The 23,870-nt window shown below is 43.5% G+C and overlaps 1 protein-coding gene and 2 long non-coding RNA genes across 5 annotated transcripts in view; 2 read left to right on the forward strand and 1 right to left on the reverse strand.

The window, feature by feature from the left end:
- LOC142827948 (uncharacterized) overlaps window positions 1–23,870 on the forward strand; it is a 75,852-nt gene that overhangs the window by 854 nt on the left and 51,128 nt on the right. The gene's annotated exons all lie outside the window — the stretch shown is intronic.
- Window positions 709–23,870, forward strand: part of LOC142827947 (uncharacterized) — a 28,643-nt gene continuing 5,481 nt past the window's right edge. For both annotated transcript variants that reach the window (XR_012902765.1, XR_012902764.1), the window contains exon 1: window positions 709–2,176. This is a non-coding gene — a long non-coding RNA (uncharacterized LOC142827947). The remainder of the gene's footprint in view (window positions 2,177–23,870) is intronic.
- Window positions 8,592–23,870, reverse strand: part of RPS6KA2 (ribosomal protein S6 kinase A2) — a 337,677-nt gene continuing 322,398 nt past the window's right edge. For both annotated transcript variants that reach the window (XM_075924624.1, XM_006134512.4), the window contains 4 exons: window positions 16,847–16,923; window positions 14,683–14,800; window positions 11,071–11,208; window positions 8,592–10,704 (listed from right to left, as the gene is read on the reverse strand). In XM_075924624.1, the coding sequence (XP_075780739.1) occupies window positions 10,579–10,704; window positions 11,071–11,208; window positions 14,683–14,800; window positions 16,847–16,923 (459 nt within the window). In that variant the 3' untranslated portion in view covers window positions 8,592–10,578. The remainder of the gene's footprint in view (window positions 10,705–11,070; window positions 11,209–14,682; window positions 14,801–16,846; window positions 16,924–23,870) is intronic.

A 23,870-nucleotide genomic window follows, 5' to 3' on the forward strand; every position in this document is an offset into this window, starting at 1 on the left:
TAGACACACTCACAGCAGAGGTAAAGCTGTATTGTGAGCTCTTTTGATTTTGTCTTAAGTTTTGGGAGCGTTTGTATTTAAAAAAAACCCTCCCAGCGCTTGGAGAGATGAATAGATGAGAATCTCAGGTTTCATTAAAACAGGTAACTTTCTAGTTCTCCTCTAAATTGTGGTGATAAGTCAGAAAATGTGAAATGAGTATCTTAATGCACAATCTAATGGGAAGGATATGTGAGTGCACCATTTGTCCTCTGCCCAGTGAACCTCCCCATCACCATGTGTCCCATCTGGGGTCACTCTTCTCATCCCACACCATGTTAGCTCTGGGATGGGGGCTTTCATGGGCATCCGGGAGCTTAGGCAGGAAGGCTCTGCCTTTCCAAATTGCCATCCTGGCCCTGCCCACACTCCGCCCCCCCAGAATGCCTGTTGTAGGTGTAATGGGGCTAGAATATTGTTGCTCCAGAACTTCCCATCCTCCCCAAGTTCTGGGATCATCAGGCCACGTGGCCACCTCCCTTCCTGCTGCTCCAGGTTGAGGAGACTGGAGCCATGTGACTTCCTCCTTTCCCATTGCTCTGGGAGCCAGGAGCCATATGGCATCCTCCTTCTCTGCTGCTCCCAGGGCTAGGAAGGCTTGGGCCAGGTGGCTTCTTCCCTCCCTACTGCTCCAGGGATGCTGGGGTGCATGAGTGGTCTTCCCTTCCCTGCTGCGAGGGTGGGGGCTCAGCTGAGGGGGCAGGGCCTGCTTCTCCGAGCCCCAGCTGCACTGAATGCCCCTGGGGGCTTTGGATCCATCCTTTTTTTCTTGCACCTCACCCTGATGGCTGCATCAGGGCAGAAGAGGAAATGAACAGAACAGGGCAATTTCTCAAGGAATTCATCCCCTATTATCCAGTCCCAGCCTCTGGCAGTCCCTGACCATCTTGGCTAATAGTCATTGACAGACCCATTCTGCATGAATTTAGGCTAGAGCCTGGCCTGTGAAATCAGTGAGGGGAGAGGGTGCCAGAGTCTGAGTTCCAGCCTAAGCAGAAACATCAGCATTGCTATTTTTAGCTTTGTAACTAGAGTCCAAGTCAGTTGACCTAGGACGATGGGATAGTTACAAGTCCTGAGCTGGTTAATGTGGGCCAGAAGAGGGTCTATTAACCTCATACACTGCACCTGGAGGGGAGCCGGGGCTGATAAATCCTTATTGTAAATTAAGCTCAGCTGGGATGATGGTGGTGGAGGAGAGAAAGAAGGTTTAGGATTATAAAGCCAGCAAGTGAGAGCAGGAGATGGTGGTAAGGAAGAAAAAGAAAAAGAGGCAGTGGCTGATAAAAAGAAATAGCAAAGAATCCAGGGAAATGGAACTGGAGAGTGAGCAGACCAGGGTGCCTTGTAATAGCATTTCTTTGATAGCTTGGGGAAGTTTGGGGTGGGCACTGGGAGGTGATACAAACTTCAGAAGCAAAATAGAAAGTATTGGGACTTTGATGTTCTGAAAGTTGGGAAAGGAACTAAATAGAGATGTGTCTGGGGGACTGACTTAAAGAAACTGCAGTCCTTGCCTATAAGTAACCAGTGATGGGGTGTCATGTGGGGTAAATGCTAATTCTCAGATCTTGCCTCAATGAGGCTCATATATGGTGACTGGAGCACCTTATGTCAATTTTGTGGGTATGTCTATATAGCGAAGAAACTGGTAGCTGGCTTGTACCAGACAACTTGGGTTTATGGCTCTTGGGGCTTTCCGGCCTGGGCTGGAGCCTGAGTTCTGGGACCTTCCTGTCCCACAGTGTCCCAGTGCCTCTGTGCAAGCTCAGGGCTGGAAGCTTACAAAGTAGTGAACTAGCTCGGCAGCCTGCGCCCAGCTGTGGGCTTTTCTAGTCTGTGTAAATACACCATAGCAGCCAGTCTCAGGGTATATGTGGCTTCTTCCCTACCTTTCCCAGTGCAGACTTATCTTTAGAGATTCCAGGAGGGCTGGTAGTAAGGGATGTAGAGACACAAGGCACTTATGTAGGCAAATGGTAGTGGGGAGTCCAATTTAACCACTGACCAGGCAGCTCAAGAAGAAGGAAATTGGTATCAGAAGGAAGAGAGGAAAAACTCCATGAAGCCATGTGAAAGAAGGAAGGATGATCCTGGATTCTGTAGAGGATTCTGACCTAAGCCTGAACATCTCAAGGTGAGGAAACTGAGGCATGCATAACTATGCTATCCTCAGTGGAGTTAAACTTAGTTATATTAGGGCTGATATTTGGCATGTTGATCTGAGGAATTATGCCAGCAAATTAGTTGGGACCTTGTTGACTCTTAGGAAGCCAAAGATTCTCTTTCATGAAGTCACTTTGATGCACACCCAAATAGGTTACCTTTGGCCTAATTCTCTAACAAGGGCAAAAAAGTATAACTTAAATCAAACAGTGGATAAACAAACTTTAAGCACACTGGATGATTAACTTGTAGGGTGAATGTGCCAAAGTCCTTTCCATAGTTACTGGGATCAAAGTGGAAGTGTCAGGTACTGAATTACAAGCAACGCTAGTAAAGGTCATTTGGGAATCAATATATGTGTCTGCTTTAGGTTTATAGGAAGTGTAAGAAGGAAAGGTGCCTACCTGATACTCTGCATGTCCTTGACAACTTTTTTACAAAAACATCCACTTACCTACAAATGTGTATGAATTAGAGAAGCAGAAGTTGGCATTTGAATGGAGATCCAAACCTGAAGTCCACAGCTTGTCTCTCTCTTTCTCATGGTTCAAATTAAAACCTTGCATCTGAATACCTCCAGTTGTATGAGACAGAATTAAATCCACACTCTACAAACTAACTTCACACTCTTCACCCATCAGAGGCGTTTGAGTTGAAGCACTCCATGAAGGTATGAGTCTGTCGAGTGTAGGGAAAGACAAAATATAGCCTGGATATGGCCTGCCAAGTCACTGTATCCAGCATGCTGGAATTTCAGCCAGGCTTTCTGCCTGCCTTTCCACATCCCCGCATGCTGCTCAGAGCAGCTCTCTGAATGCTGTGAGCTGGGGGAAAGAGGGGTGAGGTTTTGTGTGTTGCTCCTGACCCTAGCTAATCTCACAACTAATATCGGCTCATTTCAGGCCAATGGGAGCTGCCTTTTTTCAGGACAAACAGCATGTGAAGTACCCCTCCCCTTTCTAGTTCACAGCATTTAGAGCTGCACACGGGCTCCCCACAGCTGGTACAGGAACATGGAAGTAAGGGAACCTGGCTGAGGAATCAGCTGCCTAGGTAAATACCTTTTGCTCAGACCCTGCTTCTCGCACCCTCCTCCCGCCTCTCCACTCCCTCCCAGACCTTGCACTCCAAGTCACAACCGTCTCCCACACCCTGCACCCTCCTCATACATCCCTTCTCCAGGTCACATCCCTTCTCCAGGTCACAACTCCCTCCCAGACCTTGCTCCCTCTATTCCCAGTCACAACCCAGGTCACTAGAGGTTTCTAGAGGGTTGCAAAAAAAGAACCTGATTCTAGGATGTATTAACAGGTGTATTGTGAGCAAGACACAAGAAACCATTCTTCTGCTCTACTCTGTGCTGATTAGACCTCAGTTGGAGTATTGTGTCTAGTTCTGGGCACTGCATTTCAAGAAAGATGTGGAGAAATTGGAGAAGGTCCAGAGAAGAGCAACAAGAATGATTAAAGGTCTAGAGAACATGACCTATGAAAGAAGACTGGAAGAACTGGGCTTGTTTAGCTTGGAAAAGAGAAGATTAAGAGGGGACATGATAGCGGTTTTCAGGTATCTAAAAGGGTGTCACAAGGAGGAGGAGGAAAAATTGTTCTTCATGGCCTTTGAGGCTAGAACAAGAAGCAATGGGCTTAAACTGCAGCAAGGGAGGTTTAGGTTGGACATTAGGAAAAAGTTCCTAACTGTCAGGGTGGTTAATCACTGGAATAAATTGCCTGGGGAGGTTGTGGAATCTCCATCTCTGGAGATATTTAAGAGCAGGTTAGATAGACATCTATCAGGGATGGTCTAGACAGTACAGGCAGTCCCCAGGTTACGTCAGTCCAACCTTAAGTTGGACCCCTAATTACGAACGGGAGGGGGGGCACAGCTAGCTAGCAGATCAGGAAGATGCGGAGCTAGTGCCCCCCTCCCCCCAGCAGACCAGGGAGCCGCGGAGCGGCTTTTCTCGCTGCGGAGGACGCGGGCGTCTGGACCGCCAAGATGCGCCGCGGTCCCGCCGCCCGCGTCCTCTGTGGCGAGAAAAGCCGCTCTGCGTCTCCCTGGTCTGCTGTGGGGGGGGGGGGGGGTCAGCTAGTGCCCCCCCCCCCCCCCCCAGCAGACCAGGCTTTTCTCGCAGATGCCTGGGGTAGAGCAGCTGGGGGGCTGCCGGGTTGGTCAGCGCTACTGGACCAACCCAGCAGCACCCCAGCTGCTCTGCCCCAGGCGTCCCCAAGTCAGCCGCTGATCAGTTTCAGAAAGAATAGGCATGATAAGCCAAAATCAGTTTCTCCTCAGGAGTCTGTCACAGTAAACTCTTGCCCTTTCAAATACATCTCACCACTTTCCCCTGCCAGTGTTCCCCATCATGCATCCAGCCCTTCTGCACAATCACATCCGCTTTGAAGCCTCGTTCAGACAGTTTCATAGTACTCTTATCAACTTGCTGCCCCGTGGCAGTCGCTGAGGCCTGCAGTGTTAGTAGCTTGCTTGCAGCAACTCAGGTACAGAGCACAGAAAGAAGGAAGCACAAAGCTTATCTGTTCTATGTAACCATATAGGAAATCCAAACATCCTAGTGCTATAAAAACTCTACAAAACCATGTATAGAAAAATATTCAGAATCTCTGATAAGCATAATACATCTGCATTGGCTGCTCATTGCAAACAGGAAACTTAAAGTGTTTGGAAACATGAATATGGAGCCTGTAAAGAAAATGCTGGATTATGGTTTATACTTTGGCTAATTTATCAAATACTAAGAGAAAACTCCTCACTCGCATTATTTCCTAAGAGCCAGATTCTGCCATTCAGATGCACAGTGAGTTGTCCCATTGACTTCATAGGGGCTACTTGCAGAGGAAGGTACTGTGGCTATTAAGGGTGGCAGGATTTGGCCTTGAGTTACAATAAATAGCTAGCCTTTAGCAATTTCTTTTATTTCCCATTTCACCCCTATTTTTTTTCTTGGTGTGTTAGATGTGAGGGTGAACCTTTTCAAGGAGACCTCAACCACCATTTCTGTGCACACAACCTTGCACGCTCAAATTCCTTCTGCATTAAAAAAAAAATCCTTGGTTTTGTTTTCTGAATTGTATCTGAGCCTTGCTTTATTCAAAGTGAAAAGGAGAGCATAGGAACCTCTAAGCCCCTTTTTGGCACTTCCAAATTGGTAGTTGGGTTTAGCCTAGGGACTGATTTAATTCCTGGAATACCTTAAGTCATAGCACCTCTGACATTGGTTCAGACCCAAGATCCATCTAGTCCAATATCCAGTCTGATAGCAGCCAGTACCAGATGCTTCAAAAGGTGTAAGAATCCTATAGTAGACAGATGATCTGCCCTCCACCAGAGTCTCATCCTGATCTGAGATTGGCTTAAGCTCCAAAACACAAGATTTAATATGCATTTCAAAATCAGCCCATCAATTGCTCAAACATAAGCCCTGCTGTCCAGTCTCAAAACTAGGAATAGCTGGATCACAGTGGACCTCTGGTCTGAAACTGGTTGCGATAGAGAAACTTAGCCAGCCAGCTCCATTCCAGCTTGGGGTTGCTATTACACAAGCTAGTTAAGAGGCTTTCTGGAGCAGCAGGATAGATTCCATGGTAGGACTTCTGTTTCTTAAACTGATGGGGGACTGAGTTCATACCACTGTCATAATCTTGAGATGTTTATATGCTGTGCAGTATGGCACATTGCATGGCTTTCTCCTTGTCCTTCAAATCACTGCTAAGCAATTTCCTGTGCATTGGAACATGAAGACATGTAGACTTATTCATCCACATCACCTTTCTTATGTGCCCCCTTCCCTAAATCAGGAAAAATGGCTTGTACAACTGGTCATTCATCAGGTTGGTGTTTTTAAAATCAAGGTTCTGCTGTGTTTGCAAATGTGTGCAATTGTCATCCTTAGTGCTAAAAAAAAAAATTATGGAGGTGACTGTGTGATCAAGTTGTATGTTGACAAAGAAACCAGGTTTTGTACATTTGGCCCCTTAAGTTAGCTTAACTTCTAAAAATGTATTTGTAAAAACCAGTTGTGAAGTTGTGCTTTTCTAGATCAGGCCCAAGCATGCAAGGTGTTGAGACTGTGAGGAGGTGTTGATCTGAAATGACAGCTAAAGTTGCTTAGCAGTGCAACAGACGGGGCCCTAGTAGGTACATTTTACTGTGTGTACATTGCACTGTACCTTTTTTATACACTAGAATGGTTTATTGTATTTAACTTGGTTTTTCATTATGCTCAGTGAGTGGCCTAGTGTCTTTGCCAACTACTAGCCATTACTATGTAGGGTTGCCAGGTGTCCGGTTTTCACCCAGACAGTCTGGTATTCGCGGGCTCTGTGCGGTTTAAAAAAAAAACAGGAAATACCCGACACTTCATATGTCCGGTATTTCCTGTTTCCCTGGGACAGAAGCCCAGTGGGGACAGTTTTCCCCTGCTGCATCTGGCAGGAGCAGGGGAGTGAGGAGCATGGCAGAGTCTAGCGAAGCAGGGGCAGGAGAGGGCAGTTGCTGGACGCCATGGTAGGGGGTGCCGGGCTGGGCTGGGAGCAGAGCTCACGCTGCTCTGGCCCACGTGACCAGCAGAGACCAGGAGCTGGCCACGTGATGCCTCCCTCTCTCTACAATGCGAGCTGAGGCGGCCGGCCGGAGGAGTCACTTTTAAGAGTCAAATTGTTCCTCCATGCCTGGCTCTGCAGGTGGGAGGAGAGAGATTTGATTGGAGCCGGCGCTCCTGACGCTGGGGATGCCTGCCTCAGGGCAGAGGAAGTGTTCTGGGGGGGAATGCTAAGGGGGCCTGGGTCTGAGGCAGGGATGAGTGCATTAGGATGGGGAAACTGGGGGGACTGGTTCGGGGAGGGGAGAGTGCATTGATAGCTAGTGTGTGGTCCCAAACTGAAGGGAGTGGTGCAACTTTTGCTTAACAACTTCGGCTCCCCTTCATTTTTTCCTGGTGTGTGGTGTGTTTTGTTTTTTTTTGGTGGTGGGGGGAGGGGTGTTCGATATTTTTTGTTAAATCATCTGGCAACCTTATTACTGTGTTATAACTTCAAAGGCCAACAAAGAACCCTTGTGATCAGGTCTCTTCTAGGTCAGTAATTTTATATTTATAGGACTCCAAAAAACTTCTAATCCCACTCAAATAATGGGTTTTTACATGCTATTAATGTCCCATAGTGTTTAAAAAAATAAGCTATGCCTTGTGTATTAAACTTTCTCCTAGAAAAAGTGTTTATTGCTGAGCTATAAAGCTTTGTGTCTAGGAGTCTATAAAGGAAAACGCTGGCATAAAAAAGTCACTCTAGTAGTGATAATTAGGGTTGCCAGCTGTCCAGTTTTGAACTGGACAGTCCAGTATTTGAGCTTTCTGTTCAGGAAACAAATTGAGAAAATATAAGTGTCCAGTATTTTCTAAATAAGATGTAATGTAGATTGTGATATAATGTCAAGCGTGTCGGGTATTTTTGTTGAAACCATCTGGCAACCCTAGTGATAATGGGTATTGCCACTTTACCTGAGATTACTTCACTTTTAAGGCTCAGTATAGAGTTCTCATCAATATAATATCACTTGAAACACTGCATAAGTCTGGATAAATTGGAATTTATGTATTTTTGGATGCACTGACAGCAAAACCCTAGTAGGCAAACATTATTAAACCTTATTTCTGAGCTTATAAAGCAAAATAATTAGTGCAAGCTAACATTCTTTCATAGTTGAGCACATTCTTTACACCTGAAGTTGGGGATAATTTGGAGTTGAGAACTATTCTCATATACTTGAGATCAGAACCACATCCCTAAGCAGGACCACAAGCAGTGCTTGTATGAAGTTGAGTGGGCCAAGTGAAGTGTTAAGTTTTAGCCTTCTGCACTCTTTTCATCTTATCAAAGGGGGATAAAGATTTCATCTTTCTCTGAATAGAGGGGGAAATGACAGCATTGCAAGATCAATAGGCATCCTTAGGAGAGACACACTGGGCCCCTTGTAATACACAATACACTTACACACAAGGCTTACTTCTTGAGTCTGCTCAAACAGCACAAAGCAAGTAGAGGACCCAGTAGATCCAGTTCCCTCAATCCCATGTGTATGCAGAATTTCTGGTGGCAAACAACTGCTGTAGTGACTCTGTACCCCCAACTTCATATGCCTATTCCAGAATCTTTCCCAGAAAAAAAGGGTGTGTTGGATAGGGCATCTTTATGCCCCAGAAATCCCCTCAAGGCTGTTGAAAGCTGGGTGGTTGGGCTCTTTTGATAAGGGGAGCATAAAACCGACATGCCTGGTCCTGTCCCAAGTGCAGCTTGGCTGGAAAATGGTTTGTACATATGTATGTTTATATAATAGAAGGACACAAAGTTGAGCCAATTCATTCACCTTGCGATGTTTCACAGCATTGTTTTATTCTAAAAAAAAAAAAAAAATACAGCTTCAAGGAGAGCTGCTTTGATGCAGTCCCGTGTGCACAGCACATAAAACATTAAATATTGATTTTAAATTAAGTTTATAAATTTTAAAATAGACTAATACAAACAAACAATTCAGAACGCCAGTGGAAAATGTAATTCTAGGAAGCGCATTGCTGTAGTTAATGCAGCTCCTTGTTCCCCTGGACACACTGCTGCAAAGAGTGTGAATCTGCTCAGTCCAGTTGAGTCTTAAGATGCGCAGGGTAGCTACCCAGCAAAATAATCACCACTTCTAGGATATAAAGCTCCATGTTCACATTTTTTCTTTTAACCTTTTGCGACAGAAAATAAAAGCCAACATAGAATCTTGTTTGCTCCTGCAAAGCATGTGAAGTGATGAAATTCACTTGAAAACCAAAAATTAACAGAAGCACTATAAATTAACAACCCTGGCCAACTTGTGACCAAGAATCAACATGGATAAGAAAAGGAATAAAAAAAGTCTGAAGTCCAGCATTACAAACCTTGCCCATTTTCTTTTGAAGTCAGGAAATGCAAAAGATTTGTTTTACTAAGACTTTTTGGGTGGTTTTCTTTCCCTTTACCTGGAAAACCAAGATAGCAGAACATGATTGATTTGTCTTGTATAGCAGAGTGTCCTGCATTAATATTATAATACCTTATAAGAATCAGGTGGCTTCTTTAGAGTACTGTGAGCCTAGGCATAATAGGCTTGGTTCTTTAAAAGCAGGGAACCAGGGAGGAACTGGTGTGTGTCTTGTGTCTATAGGAGTGTGACAGGTGACAAGCCAAGACTATGTAAGGGGGATCCTAGAGGAGTGGAGAAATGCTTTAAGGTTGATCTGTCCAGAGTAGCAGACTTAGGAAATGAACAGGAGGGCTGGTGGAAGAGACCTAGGAAAAGGCCTAGAGGGAGATATACTAATGGATTGTTGAATCCAGCTGGGGCTAAATCAACTGTTCAGTAAGGGATTTCCTGCCACCCTTGCTGAAAGATCTAGTTCCTCCCCCCTCCCCCAACTAACACCCCTCTTACTTGTCATGTCCAAGCTACTTCCTTCTACCAATACCCTTCCTCGGAGTCTCCCATGTCTTTTCCTGGCTCTATCCCACCAACCAACCCCAGTTTGTTTTCTCAGGTCTGCATACTTCCTCTCTGAGCCACAAGATCCAACCCTACTTATTATATTCTTGGACATGCATCTGAACTCCTCAGTGACATGAAACCTAACAATCCTTTTTGAAGACTGCAGTTCCTAGAGTTCTGTGCCAAATCTGCGTTACGGCTTCCGACACCTCCTCGGAAGGGAGATGTCACTGTGTTCCATACCTTAACCAACATCAAATGAGAGTGGGAGGGCTCACAAGTCATCTCAGAATCTGAAGATGTGCTCATCAGAGAGAGCTCTTTCTCCTTCACTTTGTACAGCATTTGTTTGAAGTCTGGTGTTTGGCACCATATCTCCCCAACCTTCAGTCCCTTTGAGATGGGCTTCAATGCAGCTGATGATCAGTCGATATAGACTACTGACAGGTTGAGCCAATTCACCGTTATGCAGATGCTAGCCACAGTTGAAAACTTTTAATCCAAGCTGCTTGCTTTCACTGTGGAAAGTGCTTTTTTTTTTTTTAAGTGTTCTCATAGAACATCTTGAGGATTCTAAAAATAGTACCTGGGGCTGGCAGGGTACCTATTTTATTTGGCTTTAAGTCAGTAAGGAATAGGGCAATTGGCACATCTTTGAGAAGCTGCTGATTCAGGATCCTGGCTCAAATGTAAAAGAAATAAAACAGCAAAGGATAACTTTTCCTTATGCTGGACTTTGCTGATTCCAGTGACTTCATGTGCAAGTTGCCCAAAGTTCTGTTAACTGAGTAATAAAGATGAACCTGTTGGATAACAAACTGTAGGTTTTCAATGAGGCATTTTTGGGCACTGCTATAACCGTGTTGAGGTAAGTCTTTTCATGCCCCTCCTCTGAGCCAGATTCGAGGACAATACAGGCTCCAGCCTTGGTGCCTGAGGCGTTCGGTTTAAAGCAAAGTACGTGGCTGCCATTGCACCCTGTAAAAGAGAAAACAGCGGACTTAAAATAAGTTTTCATTATATCCCTCCCTTTTCTAGTTCCTACCACAGAGAGAAAGAAGATGTTAACACCATAGGGCCTGGCATACAGCTGAGTGGTTCCAGTTCCACCCACCAAGGGGCACTGGTGCGCACGCACACACTCAAAGTAGCTCATAACACAGGAAAAAGTTATACAGTACCTAGCAGATGCTGGGTGTAAAAGCTTTATATTTAATGTAATGCTATATCTTGGGCTCATTTGAAAATAACCCCCTTATTTCCTGCATCTCCAAGACGTTAATACAAATCCCCTTTTCACTGTTACTCAGGAAGAAAGTTATCAGGAAGTAAATGCTGTGTTACCTTCACCAGGTGAACATCCTGTCTGCTGAGTTGATTTTGAGAGAGATATTCTCTGTTCACTATCCACGGGTGTCTGAGCACTTGGATTGCTGTTAGGCGCTGATGAGGATCTACATGAAGCATCTTGGACACAATATCCTGTAGTTGGAGAAGGAAGGGATGTGTGTGAAATCTTTCAATTGATGTTTTTTATGAGTCTAGAAATATTTTACTTAGATTTTCCCTTACTCATCATAGTTTCATCAGCAGTATTTAATAGACAATGCCATGCTTCCAAACCTTTATAATCCCTTGTAATTTTCAGAAGTAAAACCAAACTTTCAAATTTGGATTCTTAACCGAACAAAGTTCATATTGATATTTAAGCACCCAAGAGGCCATCTGAACAAATTCATATGAAAGACAACCTCCTTAAATTATCATTTGACAATTGGCTTGCACATGTAAGATGAACTTGTAACTTAAAAAAAAAAACCCAAACAAACAAATCACTGAAAAGAGTTTACTCTAGGAAAATGGGGATATTAAAGGCTAAGTGACTTCTGAAAGTGTAAGTTGGATTCCTTTGTCCCAGAGGCAGTTCTGAAAAATGTTACACTGTGGCTACGTCTAGACTACATGCCTCTGTCACCAGAGGCATGTAGTCTAGACGTAGCCAAAGTTACTAGCTTCAGAATGTTCATTAATTTCACCCAGTCATCTCTGTTACAGTAGCCCTATTCCAATGCTGAGAGGCATGAAAAACATTTTTCATGGAAGCTTCTAATTTATAAATATCTCTTTCAGAGTTCAGTTTAACCTGTTATGTTGTCCTGACATATTGTTACAGTAATGTTTGTATGAGGGGGGCGCTGCAGCAGTGTTAGTCACAGGATATTACCATGTCGATATGGGTGAGGTATTATCTTGGATTGAACCAACATCTGTTGATGAGAGAGACAAGCTTTTGAGTTTACATAGAGCTCTTCTTCAGAGCTAAGTGGCTCAAGAACTGTCTGACAGAACTCAAAGTAGTTGTCATTGAGGAGTCACTGAATTGGGAATGGCTTTAGGTCTGGAACTACTCACACTTCCTTGAATGATCGAGGAGTAACTATAAAATCACAACTGATAAAATTAGTGTAAAAGGTGGAGATTGGTGGAAAGGAAAATAATGAATATAGGGCAGTGTGAAGGGTTGCCCTCATCCTGATATTCAGGAGGATAATGAGTTCCTCTGGGTTTGTTCCATGCCAACAAGATACACCTGCCAGGCTTGTGCGGCCTGGAACATCAAGAGCTTAAATGGGGGAAACTCCTCACCATAAGGGGAAGGAAGAAGTTGCTCTGCATAGGGATGGGGTAAAAGAGGGAATCCAGCCAAGGAGGAGATGACTGAGTCATGCTGCTCTTGAAGCTGTCCTGACTGATGGTAAACAATATGTATAGGCTAGACCTCTCTGGTCCGGCACCCTTGGGACCTAAGCCCCACTACCATAATTGCTGCTTCAGCGCCACGGCAGCACGCAGCATTGGCCCCGCTGCCGTGGCCCCAGTCCCACTGCTGGCCAGCATGCAGCCTGAGACAGACTTCCCCTGCTGGGCTGCCACAGACCAGCCTTACTGCCAGCCAGGCTGCCATAGCTCTGTCCCCACTACTGGGCTGGCATCCAGTCCTGCTTGGGCTTCCATGGCACAACCCCACTACCACGGCTCTGCTACTGCGGCTTATCTGCTGTGGCTCTGGCCCCGCTACCATCAACCTCGCCTTTCATGGGGTTTTTAGCTTCTGGCCCTCCTGCCAAGGGGCTCTCTTGTTCAACAACGTTCACGGTCCTGCCAGACCACAGATGTTGCCAGAGAAGAAAGTCAGCCTGTACCAGGAAACAGGGTAGAAGGTAAACTGAATGGGGGGGGGGGGGGGGAGGGGGATACTCTGTGGGACTGAGTCCTACTGGAGGTTTTTTTAGAGGCCCTGGAGGTTTTTCGCCTTCCTCTGTAGCATGGGGAACAGATCACAGCTGGAGGATTCTCTGCATCTTGGGGTCTTCAAACTATTTGAGGGCTTCAATATCTGAGATATAGGTGAGAGGATTATTCTAGGAGGGGGTGGGTGAGATTCTGTGGCCTGCATTGTGCAGGGGGTCAGACTAGATGATCATAATGGTCCCTTCTGACCTTAAAGTCTCTGAGAACGGTTATCCAGCCAGTTATGCACCCACCTTATAGTAGCCCCATCTAGGTTATATTTCCCTAGTTTATTGATAAGAAGATCATGCGAGACTTTCATGCCTTACTAAAGTCTAAATATATCACGTCCACCGGTTCTCCCTTATCCACAAGACTTGTTATCCTATCAAAGAAAGCTACCAGATTTATTTGACATGATTTGTTCTTTACAAATCCCTGCTGGCTGTTATCTATCACTTTATTATCTTCCAGATGCTTGCAGATGAATTAATTACCTGCTCCATCATCTCCCCTGGCACAGAAGTTAATCTGACTGGTCTGTAGTTTCCTGGGTTGTTCTTATTTCCCTTTTTATAGATGGGCACTATATTTGCCTTTTTCCAGTCTTCTGGAATCTCTCCCAACTTCCATGATTTTTTCAAAGATTATAGCTAAAGGCTTAGATACCTCCTCAATTAGCTCCCTGAGTATTCTAGGATGCATTTCATCAGGCCCTGGTGACTTGCAGACATCTAACTTTTGTAAGTAATTTTTAACTTTGTTCTTTTATTATAACTTCTAAACCTGCCCCATTTCCACTAGCATTCACTATGTTAGGCATCCCGTCACTATCTTGATGAAAACCGAGACAAAGAAATGATCCCTTTTGGCCTTAAACTCTATACAAGAGAAATGAACAAAGCCTCACAAGATCCTTGTTCTAATTCCAGATCTTCCACAGACTTCTTATGTGACTTTGGGCAAGTCACTGTGGCCAAAATGTACACAAGTGTCCAGTACTTGGAGAAATGGGTGCCCATTTTAGACACTTTGGTTCTGATTTAGAAGTAGGTGGGGGCTGAATGCTTGCTACTTCAAATGAGGTCAAAAGGAGCTGTGGGTGCTCAGCACCTCTGAAAGCCACACAAATTTAGATATCCAAAATTAGTGGCCATTTGTGAAGACTTTGGCCATAATCACTTTGTGCTGCACTTTTCTCATCTGTTTTTAAAAAGACAGATATATTTATGTTCCTCACAAGTGACAGGGAAATTGTAAAGGCAACTGAGAGACTTGATTGAAAGGCACTACACAAAAGCCAAGTGTTGTGAATACATAACCATGAAACAAACATAGCTAGATGAATGTTAAAAGATTATTTTATGGGTTGTCTTTTTATAGGGTTTACTTTTAAGGATCACAGAGTGACCCATAATTAAACTGGACATTTGTGGATTTGGTTACATTTCATTTGTGTTCTACTGTATTCCATCTTACATTCCTGAAACAGGATACAGAAATTCATAAAATAACTAGCCACACAACCATTCTGATACACAGTTCTTATGAAAATAGAATTTATCAACAGCTGTTGATTTCATCTCCTCTTGCTTAGAAATAATCTTACATCTTGCAGAATTACCCCTTTTTGGAAAGCAGGATAAAACCCAAAAATCTGCTGACCTTGGCAGCATCAGATATTGAATCCCAGTTTCCTCCTGCAAGGGCATACTTCCCGCTGCCAATCCTGGCCAGTATCTCTTCTGGGGTGTCATCTGGTCCATTTGCAAAAGGGGTGAATCTGTGAAAGAAACAACCTTTTTTACAGTAAAAGTCATATCTTCTTGTATTGCAGATTTTTAGGCCTACCTGATAGGACCTGGTTCTGCAGTCCACTGAGATCATTAGGTGTTTAATCTAAAAGAAAGACTGCAGACAGTCCTTTAATTTTTATTCAGCTATGGTGAGTTCCTCATGGCTAAATGCTGTACTATCCCCTATAAGTTATCCCGCATAGAAAAAAGAAATGCAACTTAGTTCCCCTCTTGTTGTTTTTTTTTACTTAAAAAAACCCTTTTTTATAAGTGGGATTTTTCCTCCTTTTTTTAACCTTAAAAATTCAGGACTTTGATTGGAGAAGTAGTGGAATTATGACTAAGGCAGGAGCTAAAACAAAAAAGGAAGCAGAAAAACCTGCAACTTAAAAAAAAAAAATTAAAAAGCCCACCTTTCCCATTTTCTTTAGTCATAATGATGGCAAAATAAATCACCTGTGATTAGTTATGATAAGCCTGTCTCACCACCTCTAAGCTATCTCCTCCTCTTTGGAGTACAAGAGATGCCCCAGAACTCAACAGTCTTCTCATCTTTTGAAATGTTATATAGCCGACAGCCTTGAGGAATCATGGATCACCTTAAAATATATGGTAGAAGAGCAGTAGTCATGCTCTCAAATAATGTTACAGCAGCTCCAACAAATGCAGGAGTACCTCAAATGGGTGAGACAATTTGTGAAGGAAAATCTCCTGCAAGCCCAACATATCCAGACACAAAACATTTATAATAAAGGCCCCCGAGTGTGTGTGTGTGTGTGTGTGTGTGTGTGTGGCTTTTTTTTTTTTTTTTTTTTTTAAAAAAAGCTTTGGAATTGCATGCTGCCATGTCCCAGCTTTGAGAGCAAGCTCCTGGCCAAAGAGCAAGTGAAATTGTCTAAGAGCTATTCAGATTTTCTTTTCAGGATTACATTTTAAAAAAGAGGTTAATCTAATTGATCACAGGTAATGCATAGTCTTTAAAGCCCTTATCTCCTTTTGCCATGTACTGCTGTAAATCTGTGGTATTAACTTTTTCAGAATCCACAGTGAAGTCAAAGTACTGTAAAACACTGCTTCAGTTCAGAGCAGACACTGACTTGCAGTGCAGGTCTGCCAGGCTTTGCACATTATTCTTCAGGTGTCTTAACATGTGTAGCTCAGTAGCAATCAGAATTGTTCAGAAACTAAATAGCCAGTAGTGGAAGTGCTGGCATTTTTGTGTGTGTAATGGATGAAACAAGCAATATGAATGACAGTGTGTGTTTTCCATACAAATCTGAGGAAGGAATTTAAAGTTCTTTTCCACTAAACTAGAAAGAATCTGATATAAGGTTGTGTGGTTTTTTTAGGGCCATTGCAAAGATTTAACCAGAGATTAGATATGACAAATGAGCATGAATTCTAATCCAGAAATTCCTCCGCTAGAGCCCTCAGAAATATTTTCAGTTTGCAAGTGGTTTGTCAATTTTTGTTTCTGGTTTGTGCTCTATGAATTTCACACTGAGTTTCAGATTCAAACCAACTCTTCATTCTCAGCCCTCCCTACTCCTTTCAATCTGCCTTCTTCCTCTGAGCTGTCTTACGACAGTCTTTAATCTTCACCACCACATCTGTACCTCTGTTCCCTCGACCCAGCTGTTCCTTTCTGCAATCTTATTGCTGGTACGAGAGCTGCCACCTTTGCAAATCTTGCCATCAGAAGAAAACTTCCTATTGTGCCTCCATCTATCTTTCAAACTGCATCTGAAAAATCCTCTTTTCACAGGCACTAAGTACTATGGTGATGTGCACAATACAAAAACCTGAATAGAAAGAACACACCTTAAAACTGAAATGTAATGAAATGAATAAGGTGAACAGGACCTGGCTCTTAACAGACTACTCCTACACCAGACACATAGGATCAAAATTTCAATTGGTATAATTTCTCAAAACACAATGTAATTTGTGTTTATCCATAACTTGTTCATGGCTTTAATCAGTGTTGAACTATCTCCACCAGAGACCATTGATATTTATAGTTGCATACTTACCCTGCCAACATGGTGTACAGCAGGATCCCTAAGCTCCAGATGTCACAAGCAGCATCATAACCTTGTCGTTTCAAGACCTACATAAGGAAATCAAGAGACAAGGTTAATTCATGCTCGTGGATTCTGAACTTCAGGAAAATGTGGCTGTTATAGCAGTGCTTTCACGTTTTACAAGGTTTGCTCTAACTTACAGGTAGAACAGGAAGTTGCCTCAGGAAGCAAAACAGTCAGCAATTGTTTGTGTGGGCAACTGTATGATTACAAGGGGCTACATTTACCATTTTGTTGAAAATAATAATCTATTTAGCTGGTCCTAGACAAGCAACTCTAAAGAAGCCAAATAAGATGGAGAAACTGGGAAGTGTGTGTGGTGAGGGAGGCAGATTTTTTTAAAGGGAACAATACAAGCAATTATTCTCTCTCACACAGAGAAAATATATAAATACTTTGAACATTAACTCAAGTTATAGTTACCCCATGATATGCAAGAAAATCACAAAAGAAAGCAATAACGAGACCAAAACACATTCTTAAATTTACTATTGAAGCAAATGTGAGCTTCTCAACAGAGTTTAGTTAAAATGATTCTGGACATTTAAAAAACAGTCTAATTTAACTATATATTCTATGTGTTGCTCTGGTAGAATGAAGGGGGGCTTACATGAGGCACATGAGATCCCTTTAAGTGGCCAGAACAGTGTAAAATGGCGTTACACAAATTGGGTTTTAAGGGTTTGACTGTTGAAAAGGTCAATGTACAAATTCATATGCAGTTACCAGTTCTGTGTGCACAACTAAGGTATAAAACACTTGATACGTCATTTTCAGACCAATACCCAGTTTGTTCACCCGCTCTTACTAACTTTGTGCACATCAAGTATTTGTACATATGACTCCGCATCACTGGCATTTTTACATAAGAACACTGGAAAATAAGGATGTGAAAGCTTCTGAAATTACAGCAAGGTTATAAAGTGACCCTAGAATTTGAGGTCACATAGCAATATTCATTTTATATCAGTAACCAAATAACTTGTGTCTAGCAGGTAGTGCATGAAGGAGAAAGGAAATCAGGTTCTGGCCTGGCAGCATCCGTGGTCCAGCATGATTATAGTTAGCACTTATCATGGGTGTGGCAAAGTTTCTAGAGGTCCCATAAAGTTCTTTTACCGCCACCGGTCCTGGCTCTCAGTGTTCTGTGCTATTATTTAGCTCTAATTTACTCCTCAATGTCCTCTAAGAACCCAGTAAGCAGTGGAAGCGTTGGTAATGCTGCAGACAATATTGACCTTCCATGGTCTAGCAAATTATCTGGTTTGGTACTGGTCCTGAGGGTGGCAGGCTAGAGAGGTTCAGCCTGTACATGGGTGCCATTTCAAATTTTGTTAGGGGGGTGGGGCAACCTGTGCATGCCATGATAGGCAGGGGGCAGAAAAGAGGGAGAGCATGAGGAGAATGGACTGAGGACAGAGGCTACAGCAGTGTTACTGAGCATCCTCAGTAAAAGCCAAGGACCAAATGGGGAGAACCCACCCCATCTGCCCTCCACACTCTCCCCCCCCCCCATCATCTCTATCCCGGGGCTACTAAGGCACTACTTTTTTGGCAGACAGCTTAGCAGTTATCTGACCGGAGCACTGCCTCAAATTCCCATATAAAAGAAAGAACATTAAATAAATATTAGACCCACTAAGTTCAACACTAGCATATCCTGACATCTTGTGGCAAGTCACTTAAGGGACACTGGTTAGCTTTAAAAATTAAATATATATTTTTACTTTGTTCCTAACTCTGGAGAGAGCCACCAACTCCATTAGGACTCCTGGACTGTGTATCAGCTCTGGAAGGAGAGTGGGGTCTGGTGGGTTACAGCAGAAGGCAGATACATTTCAGATTTATATAAGAGCATCAGAATGGCCATACTGGGTCAGGCCACTGGTCTTTCTAGGCTTGTATCCTGTTTTGCAACAGTGGCCAATGCCAGGTGCTTCAGAAGGAATAAACAGAAAAGACAATCATCATGATCCATCCCCAGTTGCCTATTTTATTTGTTTTAAATCTTCTGCCTATACATTTAATTGGGTTGTCATCTTGTGTTATATTAGTGAAGGAATGAATAACATTTCCTTATTCTGCCTTTCTAGACTTCTAACATATCCCCCCACTTTTTAGTCATTTATTTTCCAAGCTGAAAAGTCCCAGTCTTTTGAATCATTCCTCATATGGAAGCTGTTCTCTAGCCCTAATCATTTCTGTTGCCCTTTCTGTACCTTTTTAGATGGGATGACCAGATTTGCAGACAGTATTCAAGATGTGGGCAAACAATGACTTTGTATAGAGGCAATATGGTATTTTGTCTTTTCTATTCCTTTCTTAATGATTCCCAATATTCTGTTAGCTTATGGGTTTTTAGACCTGCCACTGCACATTGAACAGATGTTTTCAGGAAACTATGCAAAAGGGTTCCAAGATCTCTTCTTGAGTGGTAACAGCCCAACTCCCCCTGTGTTTCCCAATCACCCAGTTTTGTGAGATCCCTTTGTAACTCTTGGCAGTCAGCTTTGGATTAGTCACTGTTCACCCCTTTTTCAAGTACACTTATGAGAAGTTTAACCCCTGTGGTCCAACTGCAGATCCCTGCAGCACCATACTCATTCTTACTCTTTCCCCCCATCTTTTAAGTGGAGTACCCAGAAACGTTTTCATACTCTAACAATCCTTCAATTACCTGAATGCCCAGCCTTTTGTTGTTGTTTATCACCCTGCCTCCCTCTTTTATTACAAACTCCCTGCCTCTTGAATTTAAGAACTGCTTCTGGAGTCGGGACATGGGTTTTAAGCAGACCTCAAGTATGAAATCCAAGTGTCCAAACTCAGGAGGGGGAGCTACTGCCACCCTCGCCTCCCATAAATGGTGCCCTTACCTGTACATGCTACTTCCTAGGCTCTCTTATGGAATGTGACAAGTGGGCATTACACTGTATTAGACCAAGTTGTGATAGTTTTACTGTATGTGAGCTAACAAGTGAGAAATGTTATGCTGCAGATTTTGGAGCATAGGAGCTGAAACTAAGAATGCAAAGGGTGCTGTGGGATCCCGTGGCTTGAAGTGGGTTCCATGATGGATAAGGTATACAGGCAGTCCCCGACTTACGCGGATCCGACTTATGTCGGATCCGCACTTACGAACGGGGCTTTCTCGCCCCGGAGGTCGGGGCGAGAGAGCCCCGTTCGTAAGCTGCTCCGGTGCCCCTGGTCTGCAGACCACAGGCACCCGGACTGAAGCCGCAGCCGTGGCGGGGCCCTGCGCCTCTGAGGCTTTGCCAGAGCAAAGCCTCAGAGGCGCGGCACCCCGCTGCCGCTGCGGCTCTGCTCCCCGTGTCCCTGGTCTGCTGGGGGGAGGGGGACACAGCTAGTATGCTCCCCCCCCCCAGCAGACCAGGCTTTTGTTTTGGACTCTGGGGCAGAGCAGCTGGGGCGCTGCCGATTGGTCCTGCAGCGCCGCTCTGGGCACTACTGGACCAACCCGGCAGCACCCCAGCTGCTCTGCCCCAGGTCCTGATTCAGCCGCTGCTGGTCAGTTTCAGCAGCGGCTGAATCAGGACGCCTGGGGCAGAGCAGATGGGGTGCTGCTGGGTTGGTCCAGTAGCACCGAGCAACCCAGCAGCACCCCAGCTGCTCTGCCCCAGGCGTCCCAAGTCAGCTTCTGCTGAAACTGACCAGCGCTGACTACAGGAAGCCCCAGGCAGAGTTGCTCTGCCCCGGGCTTCCTGGAATCAGTTGCTGATCAGTTTCAGCAGCAGCTGACTTGGGGACGCCTGGGGTTCTTAAGTTGATTCTGTATGTAAGTCAGAACTGGCGGTCAGTTTCAGCAGTGTCTGAATCTGGACGCCAGTTCCGACTTACATACAGATTCAACTTAAGAACAAACCTACAGTCCCTATCTTGTACGTAACCCGGGGACTGCCTGTACAGTAGGGATGTTAACCTGTCCATGGTTAACCGATGAGCCTGGTCTCGTCAGTTAACTTCTACATGCACCTACATGGTGGATTCTTGATTTTAAAATCAACATTGAACCTTTTTCTAAAAGATCTCCTCTAGGATTTTTTTTTTTTTTTTTTGGGAGGGCAGGGAGTTCTATGGTCTGTGTTTGACAAGAAGTCAGTTTAGATAATCACAACAGTCTCTACTATCCTTCGAATCTGTGGACAAAAAATGGCTTCAGAAAGTCCTGACTAGGTACACTAGCAAATATCCATGACCTGGCAAAACATTTTCTGCATCTGACGGATGTGCTGAGTGTGCATCGGCTATTTTGGAAAAAGTTACCTTACACAAGACAGTTATGACGTGGGGACAAATAGATTAGACACAATTCTAAAGAGCTTAAAAGTATATTTGCTTTGACTGTGCTGGCTGACTACTGTATTATGACTATTTTAACATCTAGTAAAATAAGAACAGCTGTTAGGGTGTGTGTTAGCTTCCAAAATAATTTTAATAGTTCATGTCACTGATTTTTACAGCTACGTGAAATAAAACTGAGAGGTTCCACAGTCGCTTAAAAAATGTATCTATTTTGGAGGCTGCAGACCTGATAATTAGGCAGAAAATCTGCATACTTTGTGGTGCAAAACCCACCCTTGTGCAAACTTATGCTGTAGGGAATCTGGAAAAAGTAGGCGTGCTATTACTCAGACTGTTTGGGATACAATAGGGAATTTGGGGCAGTGGCAACAATGGTGGGAGGGCTAGCTAGAACTACCAGGCATGATGTTTTAAGCATCATGTCCAGAAAAGATCTACAACAACACAGTGAATCAAGTGCCAGCAGCCACTAATGCTTCGTGTATGCTCCAGCTCCCACTGGTGAAACTCAGATGACAGCAGTGTGGGACATTTTTGATAAGGCCTAGAACAGACAATGCCTATGTTTGTACAGTGACTAGGACAATGGGGTTTCTAGTCACAACTATAATAAATAATAAGCATCTTAACTGAAATTGGATATTAGTTCTTTTTGACAACTTCCATAGAAGTCTTTTTTGCTAGTGCTTTCTTTACAGGAGAAGGTATGCTAGTCTGTCCCCATGGAAATCAGAGAACCTGTTACATATGTAAGAGCTGAGATCACCAAAGGAACAGAATGAGGTTTCCAACATACATATATTATATTTCTTACGTCAGAATACTACAAGTAATTTGTAGCGATGAGTAAACTTCACTTGATTTCTGACACCCACCTAGAAGTGTATCCAAAATCATCTAACTTTTAGATTTTGCATTATTGGGGTAAAATATTGTGAAAATAGGTGCTCTCTGGTACTTGAACATTTTTGCTTCTAGTTGTCGTGGGAACTAGGGCACATACAAGAACAGAAAAAATAAATTCTTATATCCTTGCATGCTAAAAATCATTCTGTCCAAAGTTTGGTTGAATTTTGAAGAATGAAGGCTCCTTACTTTACTTGCCCCATAATGCATGGTACCTGTGCTTTTATTCCTGACTGACCCATGCTATTTATTCTTTACAGAGTACTGCTCCCACTAGGTGGCATGTTGGTTCTTCCTCTTAGGCATCTTTTGCTATCTATGATATTTTATGCCGCACTAGCCCCATTAGCATCTAATACCAAAATTTAAATGGTTTCCAAAATAAAGAGATTTATATAAGCAAAACTCCCATTAGACCTCTGCTATCTTCCTCCTGCATCATACGCTCAATCTCCTTCCTAACTTCCTATTGAGTTTCACAGGCACACTAGAGGAAATGACTGCAGAAGAGAGTTGCACTGACACAGTAAAAGACAAATCTGAGTTGAAGGACAGCATTATATCATAGGGAAAATATAGAAGCAGCACATAAGGCTTTCATGTGAGCTGTCAGTTATGACAATGTTTCAACTGATTCTTAATGTTTCCTGCATTAAGAGGACTTGCTTGACTCTCTTTGAGAATAACTGATCAGAATTCAGCTAACTAAAGTCTAATCTCTCAGGGTACGTCTACACTAGCCCCCTAGATCGATCTAGGGAGGCTAGTAAGGGCGACTGGAATTGCAAATCAAGCCTGGGATTTAAATATCCTGAGCTTGATTTGCATGTTTCCGGCCGGTCGCCATTTTAGAAATTGACTAGCCTAAAGTAACTGTCCATGTCTACACGCGGCAGCGAAACGGGATTCCGGAATAAAGCCCCTAAATCGAATTATGTGGTAAACCTCATTCCATGAGGAATACCACTTAATTCGATTTAGGGACTTTATTCCGGAATCCCGTTTCACTGCCGCATGTAGACATGGGCAGTTACTTTGGGCTAGTCAATTTCTAAAATGGCGACCAGCCGGAAACATGGGGCTTTAAATATAATTTTTTCCCCTGATATTTAAAGAGCTATTTCCACTTTCCAGAGTGGAAAACTAGACCACATAGGAACAAAATAACTGACCACTCTAATTTGATCATGGAAGAGTTAATAAGATATCTGCATTTTTATACATTGGTCGTGGTTGTGATGTGTGTCCTGGAACATGGCTTTGTGTCTAACCTATTGAGCTACATCATGTAACAATGAGATGTCAATTAAACAAGTCACTTTTTGAGAATTAGGGGCATATATCCAAATGTTTAAAAACTTCGTAAAAGTATTATCTTCACCAAGATGATCCACGTACTTTATAGTTCTAGACTAATGCCAAGTTGCTACTTTTTTGGGCTGGAGGTTTACTTACTTAGGAGACAAAGTAAGTTGAGACTTACATACTGTCTGAGGGAAGAAATGGTATTTGATAGTGGAATGATATGTTTTATGATCTATAATCATTCTGTTTTCTGTTATTTGGTAGTAACCAGCAAAGGTAGACAAACAGAGTTGTTTATTCAAGTCTCTGAATATATTATAGGTTAAACCTGTGAAATCCAGGACTCTCTGGTTTGGCAACATCCATTGTCTGGCAGGACCACTGATATTGCTGCTGGACCAAAGAGTCCCGGCTGGTCAGATTCAGGAGTAAGCCTGGCCAA

The sequence above is a fragment of the Pelodiscus sinensis genome, chromosome 3, assembly GCF_049634645.1.
Source record: "Pelodiscus sinensis isolate JC-2024 chromosome 3, ASM4963464v1, whole genome shotgun sequence".
NCBI lineage: Eukaryota > Metazoa > Chordata > Testudines > Trionychidae > Pelodiscus > Pelodiscus sinensis.